General features: G+C 43.2%; 1 protein-coding gene across 1 annotated transcript in view; it reads right to left on the bottom strand.

The window, feature by feature from the left end:
• Positions 1-14,460, bottom strand: part of LOC149429081 (uncharacterized) — a gene marked incomplete at its 3' end in the record, with an annotated part of 145,278 nt that overhangs the window by 63,329 nt on the left and 67,489 nt on the right. The window contains exons 3-4 of the mRNA XM_089666754.1: positions 9,422-9,608; positions 4,385-4,567 (exon numbers count right to left, since the gene is read on the bottom strand). Coding sequence (XP_089522880.1) covers positions 4,385-4,567; positions 9,422-9,608 — 370 coding nt within the window. The remainder of the gene's footprint in view (positions 1-4,384; positions 4,568-9,421; positions 9,609-14,460) is intronic.

Here is a 14,460-nt window from a genome sequence, read left to right on the forward strand (position 1 = left end):
TGTATATAGATTCCCTCCTCTATTGTATATAAATTCTCCCCCCCATTGTATATAGATCCCCCCATCGTATATAGATTCCCCCCTATTGTATATAGATCCCCCCATTGTATATAGATTCCCCCCCATTGTATATAGATTCCCCCCCATTGTATATAGATTCCCCCCTATTGTATATAGATTCCCCCCTATTGTATATTGATCACCCCCCATTGTATATAGATCCCCCCATTGTATATAGATTCCCCCCCATTGTATATAGATCCCCCCATTGTATATAGATTCCCCCCCATTGTATATAGATTCCCCCCCATTGTATATAGATTCCCCCCCATTGTATATAGATTCCCCCCTATTGTATATAGATTCCCCCCCATTGTATATAGATTCCCCCCTATTGTATATTGATCACCCCCCATTGTATATAGATTCCCCCCTATTGTATATAGATCCCCCCTCTATTGTATATAGATCCCCCCCTCCATTGCATATAGATTCCCCTCCCCCCATTGTATATAGATTCCCCCCTATTGTATATAGATCCCCCCTATTGTATATAGATTCCCCCCTATTGTATATAGATTCCCCCCCATTGCATACAGATCCCCCCTCATTGTATATAGATCCCCCCCCCCATTATCATTGAAAAGTGAAATTAAAGGAAAATCACAAATTTGGGGTGTCCCCATTAAAGTAATAGAGGAGAAATCTTCCCATGCGGACCTGGGGGGTCCCCAAGAGATTCCCTTAACCCATCGCCCTCCAGAGGATTCCCCCCCCCCCCTTCCTGACCAGGCCATTTTTTTGCGTTACGGCGCTGCCTTACTTTAACTGACAATTGTGCAGTCATGCAACGCTGCACCCAAATGATGCACCCAGCCCTCCTCCTGTCGGTGATCGCCGGTAATCACCGGGCGCCGGCAGGTAATCACCAGCCGGGACCTGGTGATTTACACCTGGGGCCGCAATCGGCGGCGTGGGTAGGGGGCGGTCCCCTACCCGGAAATGCAGAATCACATATACAGTTGCAAGAAAAAGTATGTGAACCCCCCCCTTGGGATTCCGTGGAGTTTTGCATGAATTGGGCATAAAAGGTGCTCTGAACGTCATCTAAGTCACAACAATAGAAGAGCACAGTCTGCTGAACATAATACTACACAAACATTAGATGTTGCCATGGTTTAATTGCACATAACATGTAAACATTCACAGTGCAGGGAGGAAAAAGTATGTGAGGCCCTAGCTTAATGACTTCTCCCAGAGCTAATTGGAGCCAGGAGTGAGCCAACCTTGACTCCAATCAGTGTGATGATATTGGATGTGTTGCTGACACCTGTTTTGGGTTTACTGGTTTCAAGAAGCACTGTCTGATGTGAACCATGCCTCGCAGAAAAGAGCTCTCAGAAGACCTACCATCAAGAATTGTTGACTTGCATGAAGCTGGAAAGGGTTACAAAGTATCTCCTTGAGCCTTGATGTTCATGTGTCCACGGTAAGACAGACTGTCTACAAATGGAGAAAGTTTAGCACTGTTGCTACTCTCCCTAGGCGTGGTCGTCCTGTAAAAATGACTGCAAGAACACAGCGCAGAATGCTGCACGAGGTAAAGAAGAATCCCAGAGTGTCAGCTAAAGACCTACAGAAATCTCTGGCACATGCTAACATTTTTGTTGACACATCTACAATAAGGAAAACATTAAACAAGAATGGAGTACATGGGAGGACACCACGGAGGAAGCCATTGCTGTCCAAAAAGAAGATTGCAGCACGTTTGAAGTTTGCAAAAGAGCACCTGGATGTTCCACAGCACTACTGGCAAAATATACTGCGGACAGATGAAACCAAGATTGAGTTGTTTGGGAAGAACACACAACACTATGTGTGGAGAAAAAAAGGCACAGCACACCAACATCAAAACCTCATCCCCACTGTGAAACATGGCGGAGGGAGCATCATGGTTTGGGGCTGCTTTGCTGCCTCAGGGCCTGGACGGATTGTTGTCATTGATGGGAAAATGAATTCCAGAGTTTATCAAGACATTTTGCAGGAAAACATACGACCATCTGTCCGCCAACTGAAGCTCCTCAGAGGATGGGTGATGCAACAGGACAATGACCCAAAGCATACAAGTCATTCAACAAAACAATGGCGGCAACAGCACAGAATACACCTTCTGGAGTGGCCCAGTCAGAGTCCTGACCTCAACCCCATTGAAATGCTGTGGCATGACCTTAAGAGAGCGATTCACACCAGACATCCCAAGAATATTGCTACACTGAAACAGTTTTGGGAAGAGGAGTGGTCCAAAATGACTCCAGATCATTGTGCAGGTCTCATCTGCAACTACAGGAAACGTTTGGTTGAGGTTATTGCTGCCAAAGGAGGGTCAACTAGTTATTAAGTCCAAAGGTTCACATACTTTTTCCTCCCTGCACTGTGAATGTTTACATGTTATGTGCAATTAAACCATGGCAACATCTAATGTTTGTGTAGTATTATGTTCAGCAGACTGTGTTCTTCTATTGTTGTGACTTAGATGACGTTCAGAGCACATTTTATGCCCAATTCATGCAAAACTCCACGTAATCCCAAGGGGTTCACATACTTTTTCTTGCAACTGTATCTGTTTGTATCCCCATGTCCTGTGCGCACTGATTCTGAATGGGAGGGTCTGACTCATTTTAATCACATGGTGCACTTTCAGTGTTCTGATGAGAAAAGCGGCAGGGTCTGCATCCCTTTAGAAGTATTTAAAGCGGTATTAAACCCAAAACAAAAAATGTCATACATTGCAGCTTACCAATCATTAGATGTGGTGGCTGCATTAGTTTTCTATTTTAGGCTCCTCCCCCTCTGTTTTCACCTGGTGATCTGGCCAGTACCACACCTCCTGTATTAGAGTGCCCCCACTCTGGTTGAAGGAGCACAGGGGGCACATTAGGATAGCAGCATTGTCAGTCTAGGGGGAGGGGAGTGTTAGATGGACCAGCAGATTTAAATCCAATACAGACTCCAGCTCTCGCTTTATAATCAGTTACAAGAAACAGTTGTTTTTTTTTTCAATTTGAGGTATAGGTTTTACATAAATAAAAACTGATCATTACAAGCACCCGTCAGTGGTAAATGGTTTGTCTCAACTCTCTAACTGCTACCGGAGAGCTTGTTCTGTTGAAAAATAACAGACTTACAGGCTACATCATCCCGTGAAAATAAAGGCAATAAAGTCTAAAAAAAGAAAACTAATGCAACCATCACAATTAAGAATTTGGTAATCTGCAATATAATAAATGTTTGTTTTTGAGTTTAATACCACTTTAACCTTGGGGAGTATCACAAAAAAATGAAATTTCTATTGCAGGGGATGCTGCTTTTACCCTTGGGGAGTATCATACCAAAAGTAAAATTGTGTTGCCAGGGATGCTGCTTTTACCTTTGGGGGAGTATCACACCAAAACTGAAATTCACATTGCAGGTGATGCTGCTTTAACCCTTGGGGAATATGACTCCAAAATTTCCTGTTGCCAGGGATGGTGCTTTTACCTTTGGGGGGAGTATCACACCAAAAGTGAAATTCCTTTTGCAGGGGATGCTGCTTTTACCCTTGGGGAGCATCACACCAAAACTGAAATTCCTATTGTAGGGGATGCTGCTTTTACCCTTGGGGAGCATCACACCAAAACTGAAATTCCTATTGTAGGGGATGCTGCTTTTACCTTTGGGGAGTATCACACCAAAAGTTAAATTTCTATTGCAGGAGATGCTGCTTTTACCTTTGGGGAGTATCACACAAAAAGTGAAATTCCTATTGCAGGGGATGCTGCTTTTACCTTTGGGGAGTATCACACCAAAAGTTAAATTTCTATTGCAGGAGATGCTGCTTTTACCTTTGGGGAGTATCACACCAAAAGTGAAATTCCTATTGCAGGGGATGCTGCTTTTACCTTTGGGGAGTATCACACCAAAAGTGAAATTCCTATTGCAGGGGATGCTGCTTTAACCTTTTGGGAGCATCACACCAAAACTGAAATTCCTATTGTAGGGGATGCTGCTTTTACCCTTGGCGAGCATCACACCAAAAGTGAAGTTCCTATTGCAGGGGTTGCTGCTTTTACCCTTGGGGAGTATCACACCAAAAGTGAAGTTCCTATTGCAGGGGATGCTGTTTTTACCCTTGGGGAGTATCACACCAAAACTGAAATTCCTGTTACCAGGGATGCTGCTTTGACATTTGGGGGAGTATCACACCAAAACTGAAATCTCTATTGCAGGAGATGCTGCTTTTACCCATATGATCATGGATGGTTTGCAGGTTTCTTGTGTTCAGCTACGTGGACATTACATAATGAAAGGTACAAATTTTGGAAAAATAATGATAAAAAAAAATTACCTCCAGTTCTCCATTCTCTGCGGCGTCGTGCAGAGGGGTCCCCCCGAACTTGTCAGTACTCATTTCCCCTCCATGGAGGAGGAGCCAGCTCAGGACCTTGGCATGACCCCTACTGGCGGAAAAGTGCATGGCGGTGGCTCCATCCGTGTCACGCTCGGAGAGACTGATATCCGTGAAACTCATCTGGAGGAGTCAAGGAAAGAAGAGTTACTCTATGGGTGAGTCTGACACCATCGGATGACACCATTGGCTGGTACTCTCTTTTGTCATCGTCTGTACCGGCAGGCATTCTCTGTGGCTATTGGAAGACACTGAGGTGATGGGTTTAGTTTTCTGTTCCCTTCGGTTACAAAATGCAGACAAAAGCAAAAGTCGTTAAGTTACTCGTTTCATTTAAATTATTCACTTTTTTGACCGGATTCACTTTTTTTCCAATTTTTTTGAAGTATTCTATAATTTTTATCTGAATTCATCGTGAAGAATAGTTGATTCCATTATATTTGCAATCTGAAATTCAGATTTCGGAAGACGGCTATACTCTTTTCTATTCTATTTTTTCTATTGTATTCTATTATTTTATTTTCTGTTCTCTTCTATTATTTTCTCTTTTTTTGTATTCTATTTTATTCTATTCTTTTCCAAATTCAAAAATCGAATTTCAAAAGACGGCTATATTCTTTTTTATTTTATTTTATTCTCTTTGAAATTTGAAAGACAGCTATATATTATTTTATTTTATTCTATTCTGTTCTATTCTATTTTTTCTAGTCTATGCTATTTTTTTATAATCTATTTTATACTTTAATATTCTATTCTATTTTCTCTAGTCTATTCTATTATTTTTTTATTCTATTCTATACTGCTTTATTCTATTCATTTCTATTCTATTTTATTCAATTCTTTTCGAAATTCGAATTTCAGAAGACAGCTATATTTTATTTTTTCCTATTCTATTCTTGTATTCTTTATTCTATTCAATTCTATTTGAAGACAGCTATACTCTTTTTTTTTTCTATTCTATTTTTTCTATTGTATTCTATTATTTTATTTTCTGTTCTCTTCTATTATTTTCTCTTTTTTGTATTCTATTTTTCCAAATTAAAAAATCGAATTTCAAAAAACTATTCTTTTTTATTTTATTTTATTCTCTTTGAAATTTGAAAGACAGCTATATTATATTTTATTTTATTCTAATCTGTGCTATTCTATTTTTCTAGTTTATTCTATTCTATTCTTTTCTATTCTATTTTTTCTAGTCTATTCTATTCTTTAATATTCTATTCTATATTGCTTTATTCTATTAATTTCTATTCTATTTTATTCAATTCTTTTCAAAATTAAAATTTCAGAAGACAGCTGTATTCCATTTTTTTCTATTCTATTCTTTTATTCTTTTCTATTGAATTCTATTTGATTCCTTTTCTTTCCATGCTATTCTTATATTTTCTATTCCATTTATTCTATTTTTTTTCAAAAATCGAAAATTAACTTTCAAAAGACGGCTATATTCTATTTTATTTTATGTTAATCTCTTCGAAATTCGAATTTCGAAAGAAGGCTGTATTATATTTTATTTGATTCTATTTTTTCTAATCTATTCTATTCTTTTATATTCTATTGTGCTTCATTCTATTCTTTTCTATTCGATTTTATTCAATTCTTTTTTAAATTAAAATTTCGGAAAAACACCTATAGTCTATTTTTTTCTTCTGTCTATTCTTTTCTTTTTTTATTCTATTCTATTAGAATCTATTAATTTATTCTCCATTCTCTTTTATTCCTTTCGAAAATGGAATTTCGAAAGATGGCATTCTATTCTATTGTATTCTTTATGAGGGTGTGGGGGGATGGGGGTGGGATACTGGTGCTCTGGTGCTTAAAGAGGAACTTCAGTCCTTTCATTTTCATTAAAAGTCAGCAGCAACAAATACTTAAAGATGTTTAAAATGAAGCCGCACCAAACCGTGTGATGCCTTGGTGGCGGTGAAAACATCCATGTTTCTGAGAAGATGGCATAGAGGTGCCATTAGGCATTCCTGTGCGGTGCAGATAAAATGTGCGACCCCGCACTGTATTTGGGTCAAAATTTTAGTCGTGCCTCCCCAGGTCTTAGAGATTACACTCACCAGTCTGATGAAGACAATTGATGTAAGGGGGCACTCTGATGAAGACCATAGATGTAAGGGGGCACTCTGATGAAGACAATTGATGTAAGGGGGCACTCTGATGAAGACAATTGATGTAAGGGGGCACTCTGATGAAGACAATTGATGTAAGGGGGCACTCTGATGAAGACAATTGATGTAAGGGGGCACTCTGATGAAGACAATAGATGTAAGGGGGCACTCTGATGAAGACCATAGATGTAAGGGGGCACATTGATGAAGACAATAGATGTAAGGGGGCACTCTGATGAAGACAATTGATGTAAGGGGGCACTCTGATGAAGACAATAGATGTAAAGGGGCACTCTGATGAAGACAATTGATGTAAAGGGGCACTCTGATGAAGACAATTGATGTAAGGGGGCACTCTGATGAAGACCATATATGTAAGGGGGCACTCTGATGAAGACCATAGATGTAAGGGGGCACTCTGATGAAGAAAATTGATGTAAGGGGGCACTCTGATGAAGACAATAGATGTAAAGGGGCACTCTGATGAAGACAATTGATGTAAAGGGGCACTCTGATGAAGACAATTGATGTAAGGGGGCACTCTGATGAAGACAATTGATGTAAGGGGGCACTCTGATGAAGATAATTGATGTAAGGGGGTACTCTAATGAAGATAATTGATGTAAGGGGGTACTCTAATGAAGACAATTGATGTAAAGGGGCACACTGATGAAGAAAACAGATGTAAGGGGACACTCTGATGAAGGCAATAGATGTAAGGGGGCACTCTGATGAAGACAATTGATGTAAGGGGGCACTCTGATGACAACAATTGATGTAAGGGGGCACCCTGATGACAACAATTGATGTAAGGGGCACTCTGATGAAGAGAATTGATGTAAGGGGGCACTCTAATGAAGACAACAGATGTAAGGGGGCACTCTGATGAAGACAATAGATGTAAGGGGGCACTCTGATGAAGACAATAGATGTAAGGGGGCACTCTAATGAAGGCAATAGATGTAAGGGGGCACTCTGATGACGACAATTGATGTAAAGGGGCACTTTAATGAAGGCAATAGATTTAAGGGGGCACTCTGATGAAGACAATAGATGTAAAGGGGCACTCTAATGAAGACAATTGATGTAAGGGGGCACTCTGATGAAGGCAATAGATGTAAGGGGGCACTCTAATTAAGACAATTGATGTAAGGGGGCACTCTAATGAAGACAATTGATGTAAGGGGGCACTCTGATGACAACAATTGATGTAAGGGGCACTCTAATGAAGACAATAGATGTAAGGGGGCACTCTGATGAAGGCAATAGATGTAAGGTCGCACTCTGATGAAGACAATTGATGTAAGGGGATACTCTGATGAAGAAAATTGATGTAAGGGGGCACTCTGATGAAGACAATTGATGTAAGGGGGAACTCTTATGAAGACAATTGATGTAAGGGGGCACACTGATGAAGACAATTGAAGTAAGGAGGCACTCTGATGAAGACAATAGATGTAAAGGGGCACTCTAATGAAGACAATTGATGTAAAGGAGCACTCTGATGAAGATAATAGATGTAAGGGGGCACTCTGATGACAACAATATATGTAAGGGGGCACTCTGATGAAGACAATTGATGTAAGGAGGCACTCTGATGATAACAATGTATGTAAGGGGGCACTCTGATGAAGACCATAGATGTAAGGGGGCACTCTGATAAAGACAATTTATGTAAGGGGGCACTCTGATAAAGACAATTGGTGTAAGGGGGCACTCTGATGAAGACGATTAATGTAAGGGGGCACTCTGATGAAGACAATTGATGTAAGGGGGCACTCTGATGAAGACAATTTATGTAAAGGGGCACTCTGATGAAGACAATTGATGTAAAGGGGCACTCTAATGAAGACCATAGATGTAAAGGGGCACTCTGATGAAAACGATTGCAATGGAAATCGCATGACTTTGGAGTTGCACAAGTGTGTACGGAGCCCTACTGGTTATAGAGATAGGGAGCCTAGAGGGAATCTGAACTTTCTAAACTTTTCCCTATTTCAGTTATGGAAAGTGGTGGCCACAAAATGTGATAGGATTGGCTGTAGCTTGCTCCGCCCACAATTTTCATGCAGAATATATTTCAGCGGATGGTTTATTGAAGGAAACCTACCATAAAAATACAGTGGCTTCTGCTGTTAAATTCCCCCTGAAAATGCTACACAACTGGCTGCCCCGTTGATCCTCTGGTTTCAGTAGTTTTGAGTATGCCTTTGAGCCACTGGATCCAGAAGAATGCAATTTAGGAGTTCTTACTTCACTTGCTGCATGCTTATTCCGGCACAGCGATTAAGATTCAGTACTGAGGTCAGTGGATCAGCATGACGGCCAGCGAAAGGTAGCCAGGACGGTCCCCCTGTGACAAGTTTCCGTTTAGGTGGTTACATATCCCCAGTGAAGTGACTAGTCCTCAGGTGATACACAGAAATGAAACAAATCCTCCTACATACGTTGCATCTATTTATCTGCAGCTGTTTCTTCTCTACATCCATTCAAAGTCCAGAATTTATACAGCTTGTCTGATCTTTCAGAAATCAGGGGGTGGAAGTTGAAGCTACACTCTGCAGAGCTCAGTGAGAACTGATTGGAGGGAAGGGACACCCCCCACCCCCTCCTTCACACAGGAACAGAGCTGAGGCTGTCAATCACAGGCTGCGTGCTGGAACTCCCTCGCCTGACACCTTTTCAACTCTTCTTGTCAGGAAAACTTGTCAGAAGTGATAGCAGAGGAAGGAGGCAGCAGACAGAAATGACACTCAGTGCTCCAGACTGAGACAAGTACACACTATAGAGGGATGTGCTTTGTTCCTCTTTCATGTCTGAGGTTTACAGCCACTTGAACCTCTCAGACAGTTCTACTTACCAGCCAAACAATGACCGTACTGTGACCCATCTGAGCGGCTGCGTGCAATGGGGTCATTCCATCCACCGCTCGTATGTGGGGGTCGGCCCCGCAGTCCTTCGCCAGATACTGTATGACCTCCAAGTGTCCTTCCTGGCAGGCTAGGTAGAGGGGTGTGGCACCGTTCTTGGTCTGGGAATTGATTGAACTGCAAGAAAAGAGGACAAAGGAATCCGATTTATTTCCTCTTCAATAACTTTGTATCAGATATATAATAAGAAATGGACATTAAAGTAGAACTCCAGCCACAGGGCACCGCCGCCCCCCCCCTGGAGCCCCTGTAAAAAAAAAACAAACTATACTCACCTTTTCTGCCGCAGTCGGCAAACCGGTCCAGTGACACCACCAGTCCTTCATCTAGGACTGATGGGTACTGGGTTCAGAACCCCTGGGGAAGGGGGGGGCGTGTCCATGACAACCTGCGCTCACAAGAAGTGAGCCAAATGCTCGCCAGACCAGTGGAGCTGGATGGAGGAAAAAATGGGAAGCAGTTCTGCAGTGTGGAATGCAATGGGGGGGGGGGGGGCAGGGGCGGACTGACCATTTGAAAACTCGGGCACTGTACCTTTTTCGTAGGCTTTTTTGAGTTTGGGCAAGGGCACAGGGGCCCCATGATCCCCTATTTCCCAGGGGGCCCCATGACTTGCCAGTCCGCCCCTGGGGGGGGGGGGTTTAATTTAAAAAAAATCTGAGGTTTGCTTCTTAACCCCTTGATCTCCAGAAGGTTTTACCTCCTTCATGACCAGGGCATTTTTTGCCATTTGGCACTGCTCTATTTTAATTGGCAATTGCACGGTCATGCAACGCTGTACCTGAATGGAATTTATATCATTCTTAAACACAAATAGAGCTTTCTTTTATTTATTTCAGGTACTTATATAGCACCATCTACACAGCGCTTTACATATACATTGTACATTCACAACAGTCCCCGCCCCCGAGGAGCGTACAATCTAAGGTCCCTAACTCACATTCATACATACACATACTAGGGCCAATTTAGACAGGAGCCAATTCACCTACCAGCATGTCTTTGGACTGCGGCAGGCACAGGGAGAACATGCAAACTCCAGGCAGGTGGTGCTGTGGCTGGGATTTGAACCAATGACCCGAGTACTATTAGGTGGAAGCAGGGGCCCACTGACCATTTGGGAACTCGGGCACTGCCCGAGGGCCCGGGGTCAGTAGGGGGCCCCATGAGATGCCCCCTGTTACCTTTCATAGGCCTTTTTGGGTGTGTTTTGAGTGTGGGCAAGGATACAGGGGCCCCATGATTCCCTATTGCCCGGGGGCCCCATGAGTTGTCAGTCCGCCCCTGGGTGGAAGTGCTAACCATTTAGCCACCGTGCTGCCCATTATGGTGGTGTTTGATCACCAATGGGGTTTTTCTATTCTTTATTATATAAACGGAAAAAAACTGAAATGAAAAAAAAAACACAATATTTCTGCTATAAAATATATCCAATACAAAAAAAATCAATAAAATCAAATTTCTTCATAAATCTGGGAGGGACCACCCAAATTTTCACCATACAATATCTGGCTAGCAAGAAATCAAACTTTATTACTTGCAAACCATAATTGTATTTATGGATCGAACAATAAAAGGGTTTCACCCACCCCTCTGCAGTGAAATTAATCGATAAATCCGGATGCAGTAAAGCAATAAAAAAAAAATGTGTATATATAAATTTATATAAAAAGTCCCACTCAAATCCTTCTAAGAATGCCATTATTATACTTTTTTTATTTGCAATAACATACAATTTTGAGGACAAGCTTTCGGGAAGTGTCCCCTTCTTCAAGGTCCAAGCAGTACTGTACCTTGAAGACCTTGAAGAAGGGGACACTCCCCGAAAGCTTGTCCTCAAAATTGTATGTTAGTGCAAATAAAAAAAGTATCACGGACAGGACTCAGTTGTTTCTGTCGCAAATGCACTAATACGGCTACAATCACCTCAAGCAATCATTTGTTTAAAACTCATAAAGCATTCTTCTTTTTTTCCACTAGGGGGCGATGTCGCACAGAAGCATTGGCTCGTCCTTCGCATTCGCTGACCCCATTCCTCACATACTTGATGAATGAAACTGCCATTTGCTGCGTAAAGTTTTTCACGGATTGAAGCTCACAGAGAAATCCAATCTTCTTTAGATATCTTTAACAACGAAAAACAATTCTGTAATTTATACTTATCCGAGTCAAATCATTTCTATCTGGCAGATGTAGGAGTTTGGCCGTGAGGTGATGCCATTGATTGGCTAACTAAATCGATTGTTGTGCAGGTTTTTGAAAGTGTGCACAGGGCTGTGTTAATGCATGGGCACTGCCCAGGGGCCCCAGGTGCATGAGGACCCCAGGATACTCTTGCATTACATCATACTTGCCAGCTGTCCCGGATTTGCTGGGACAGTGACACTTTTTACTAAGCTGTCCCAGGATGGCTCGAACCTGGACTGTGCCCTCCTGATCCCAGTATTGTGTCCTCCTGATCCCAGTATTATGCCCTCCTGATCCCAGTATTGTGTCCTCCTGATCCCAGTATTGTGCCCTCCTGATCCCAGTATTGTGCCCTCCTGACCCCCCCCTGTACTGTGCCCTCCTGACCCCCCCTGTACTGTGCCCTCCTGACTCCCCCTGTACTGTACCCTCCTGATCACAGTATTATGCCCTCCTGATCCAAGTACTGTGTCCTCCTGATCCCAGTACTGTGTCCTCCTGATCCCAGTACTGTGCCCTCCTGATCCCAGTACTGTGCCCTCCTGATCCCAGTACTGTGCCCTCCTGATCCCAGTACTGTGCCCTCCTGATCCCAGTACTGTGTCCTCCTGATCCCAGTACTGTGCCCTCCTGATCCCAGTACTGTGCCCTCCTGATCCCAGTACTGTACCCTCCTGATCCCAGTATTGTGCCCTCCTGTCTCCCCTGTGTTGTGCTCTCCTGACTCCCCCTGTACTGTGTCCTCCTGATCCCAGTATTGTGCCCTCCTGATCTCAGTATGGTTCCCTCTTGATCCCAGTATTGTGCCCTCCTGACTCCCCTGTAATATGCCCTCTTGACTCCCCACCGTGTTGTGCTCCCCTGACTCCCCCTGTACTGTGCCCTCCTGACTCCCCCTGTATTGTGCCCTCCTGATCCCAGTATTGTTTCCTCTTGATCCCAGTACTGTGCCCTCCTGATCCCAGTATTATGCCCTTCTGATCACATTATTGTGCTGTCCTGATCCCAGTATTGTTCCCTCCTGACTCCCCCTGTACTGTACCCTCCTGATCCTGGTATTATGCCCTCCTGATCCCAGTACTGTGTCCTCCTGATCCCAGTACTGTGCCCTCCTGATCCCAGAATTGTGCCCTCCTGATCCCAGTATTGTGCCCTCCTGTCTCCCCCGTGTTGTGCTCTCCTGACTCCCCCTGTACTGTGCCCTCCTGATCCCAGTATTGTTCCCTCCTGACTCCCCCTGTACTGTACCCTCCTGATCCTGGTATTATGCCCTCCTGATCCCCCCTGTACTGTGTCCTCCTGATCCCAGTACTGTGCCCTCCTGATCCCAGTATTGTGCCCTCCAGATCCCAGTATTGTGTCCTCCTGACCCCAGTATTGTGCCCTCCTGATCCCAGTATTGTGCCCTCCTGATCCCAGTATTGTGCCCTCCTGATCCCAGTACTGTGCCCTCCTGATCCCAGTATTGTGCCCTCCTGATCCCAGTATTGTGCCCTCCTGATCCCAGTATTGTGCCCTCCTGATCCCAGTATTGTGTCCTCCTGATCCCAGTATTGTGCTCTTTGTGTTGATTAGTCTTTGATTTATGGTTTTCTTATTGTTTTAAAATCAATTTTATTGAACGTACCAATAAATATATCTTTAATTCTATCAACTATTTACACTTTAATTCTTGAAAGTACAGTAGGTGCATAAATTGTGTCAGGCTGGTAAGGGGCCCCAATGCATTACTTTGCCCAGGGGCCCTTGATGCTACTAAGACAGCCCTGTGTGTGCAGGCCTCTTCTCCAGGCAACTAGAACAAATGCTGTTTTTGTACAATGAAAGCAGAGTGCAGAGAAATTATGGAGTCACTCCACCAAAGTCGCACTGAAGTCACCGACTGAATTCCTACAAGCCTCCATTTGGAGACCAAATCACATTGGAGGTAATGGTTCTGGCTCCAAGAGCTCACACTCCAATGTTGTATACAATTTTAAACTCAATGTAAATCCCAACTGAATGGCATGTTGCTAAAGCTCTATGTACCATAAAAAAGAAAAAAACCCCTTTCTCCTCCTTTTTTTTAATTCTTCGATACATCTCAATGATCTCCTGCAGTCTCTTTGCAGCCACTTCCTGTCTACATGCACTCCAGCTACATTGCATATCTTACGGCAGGTTTTTTTCTGGTGACATCAGTGGACCATGCCTGTGTTAATAGGTGCGGAAACTGCTGCTGGTAGTCTCCATTGGAATCCAGCTTGACAGGGTGACAACGTAGGAGCTTAATAGGAAAACATTGACAGAGTGTTGTCACCCTATTACAGGAAGTGCCTGAACAACGGCATACATGGTGGGATCTCCAGATCTACCTAAAGTGGTTGTAAGATCTTCCATACACCCAGTGAAGTGACTGGCCTCAGGTGATACACAGAGATTAAACAAATCCTCCTGCATAAGTTGTACCTGTTTATCTGCTGTATTCACTTCTCTACATCCATTCAAAATCCAGAGTTTATAAAGCTTGTCTGAGCTGTCACAAAAAAGGGGGAGAGCTGTCGTTACACACAGCAGTGCTCTGCGAGCTGATTGGAGGGAAGAGACACACTCCCTCCTCACACAGCACACAGGAACATAGCTGAGGCTATCAATCACAGGCTGTGTGCTGGAGCTCCCTCACTGTCACCTTTTTATCCCTTGGTGTCAGGAAAACTTGTCAAAAGTGGTAGCAGAGGAAGGAGGAAGCAGACAGAAAGGACACTCAGTGCTCTGGACTGAGACAAGTACACACTATAGAGGG

This window comes from Staurois parvus, unplaced genomic scaffold, assembly GCF_062004578.1.
Source record: "Staurois parvus isolate SC_StPar_1 unplaced genomic scaffold, SC_StPar_1.0 ptg002819l, whole genome shotgun sequence".
Classification (NCBI taxonomy): domain Eukaryota; kingdom Metazoa; phylum Chordata; class Amphibia; order Anura; family Ranidae; genus Staurois; species Staurois parvus.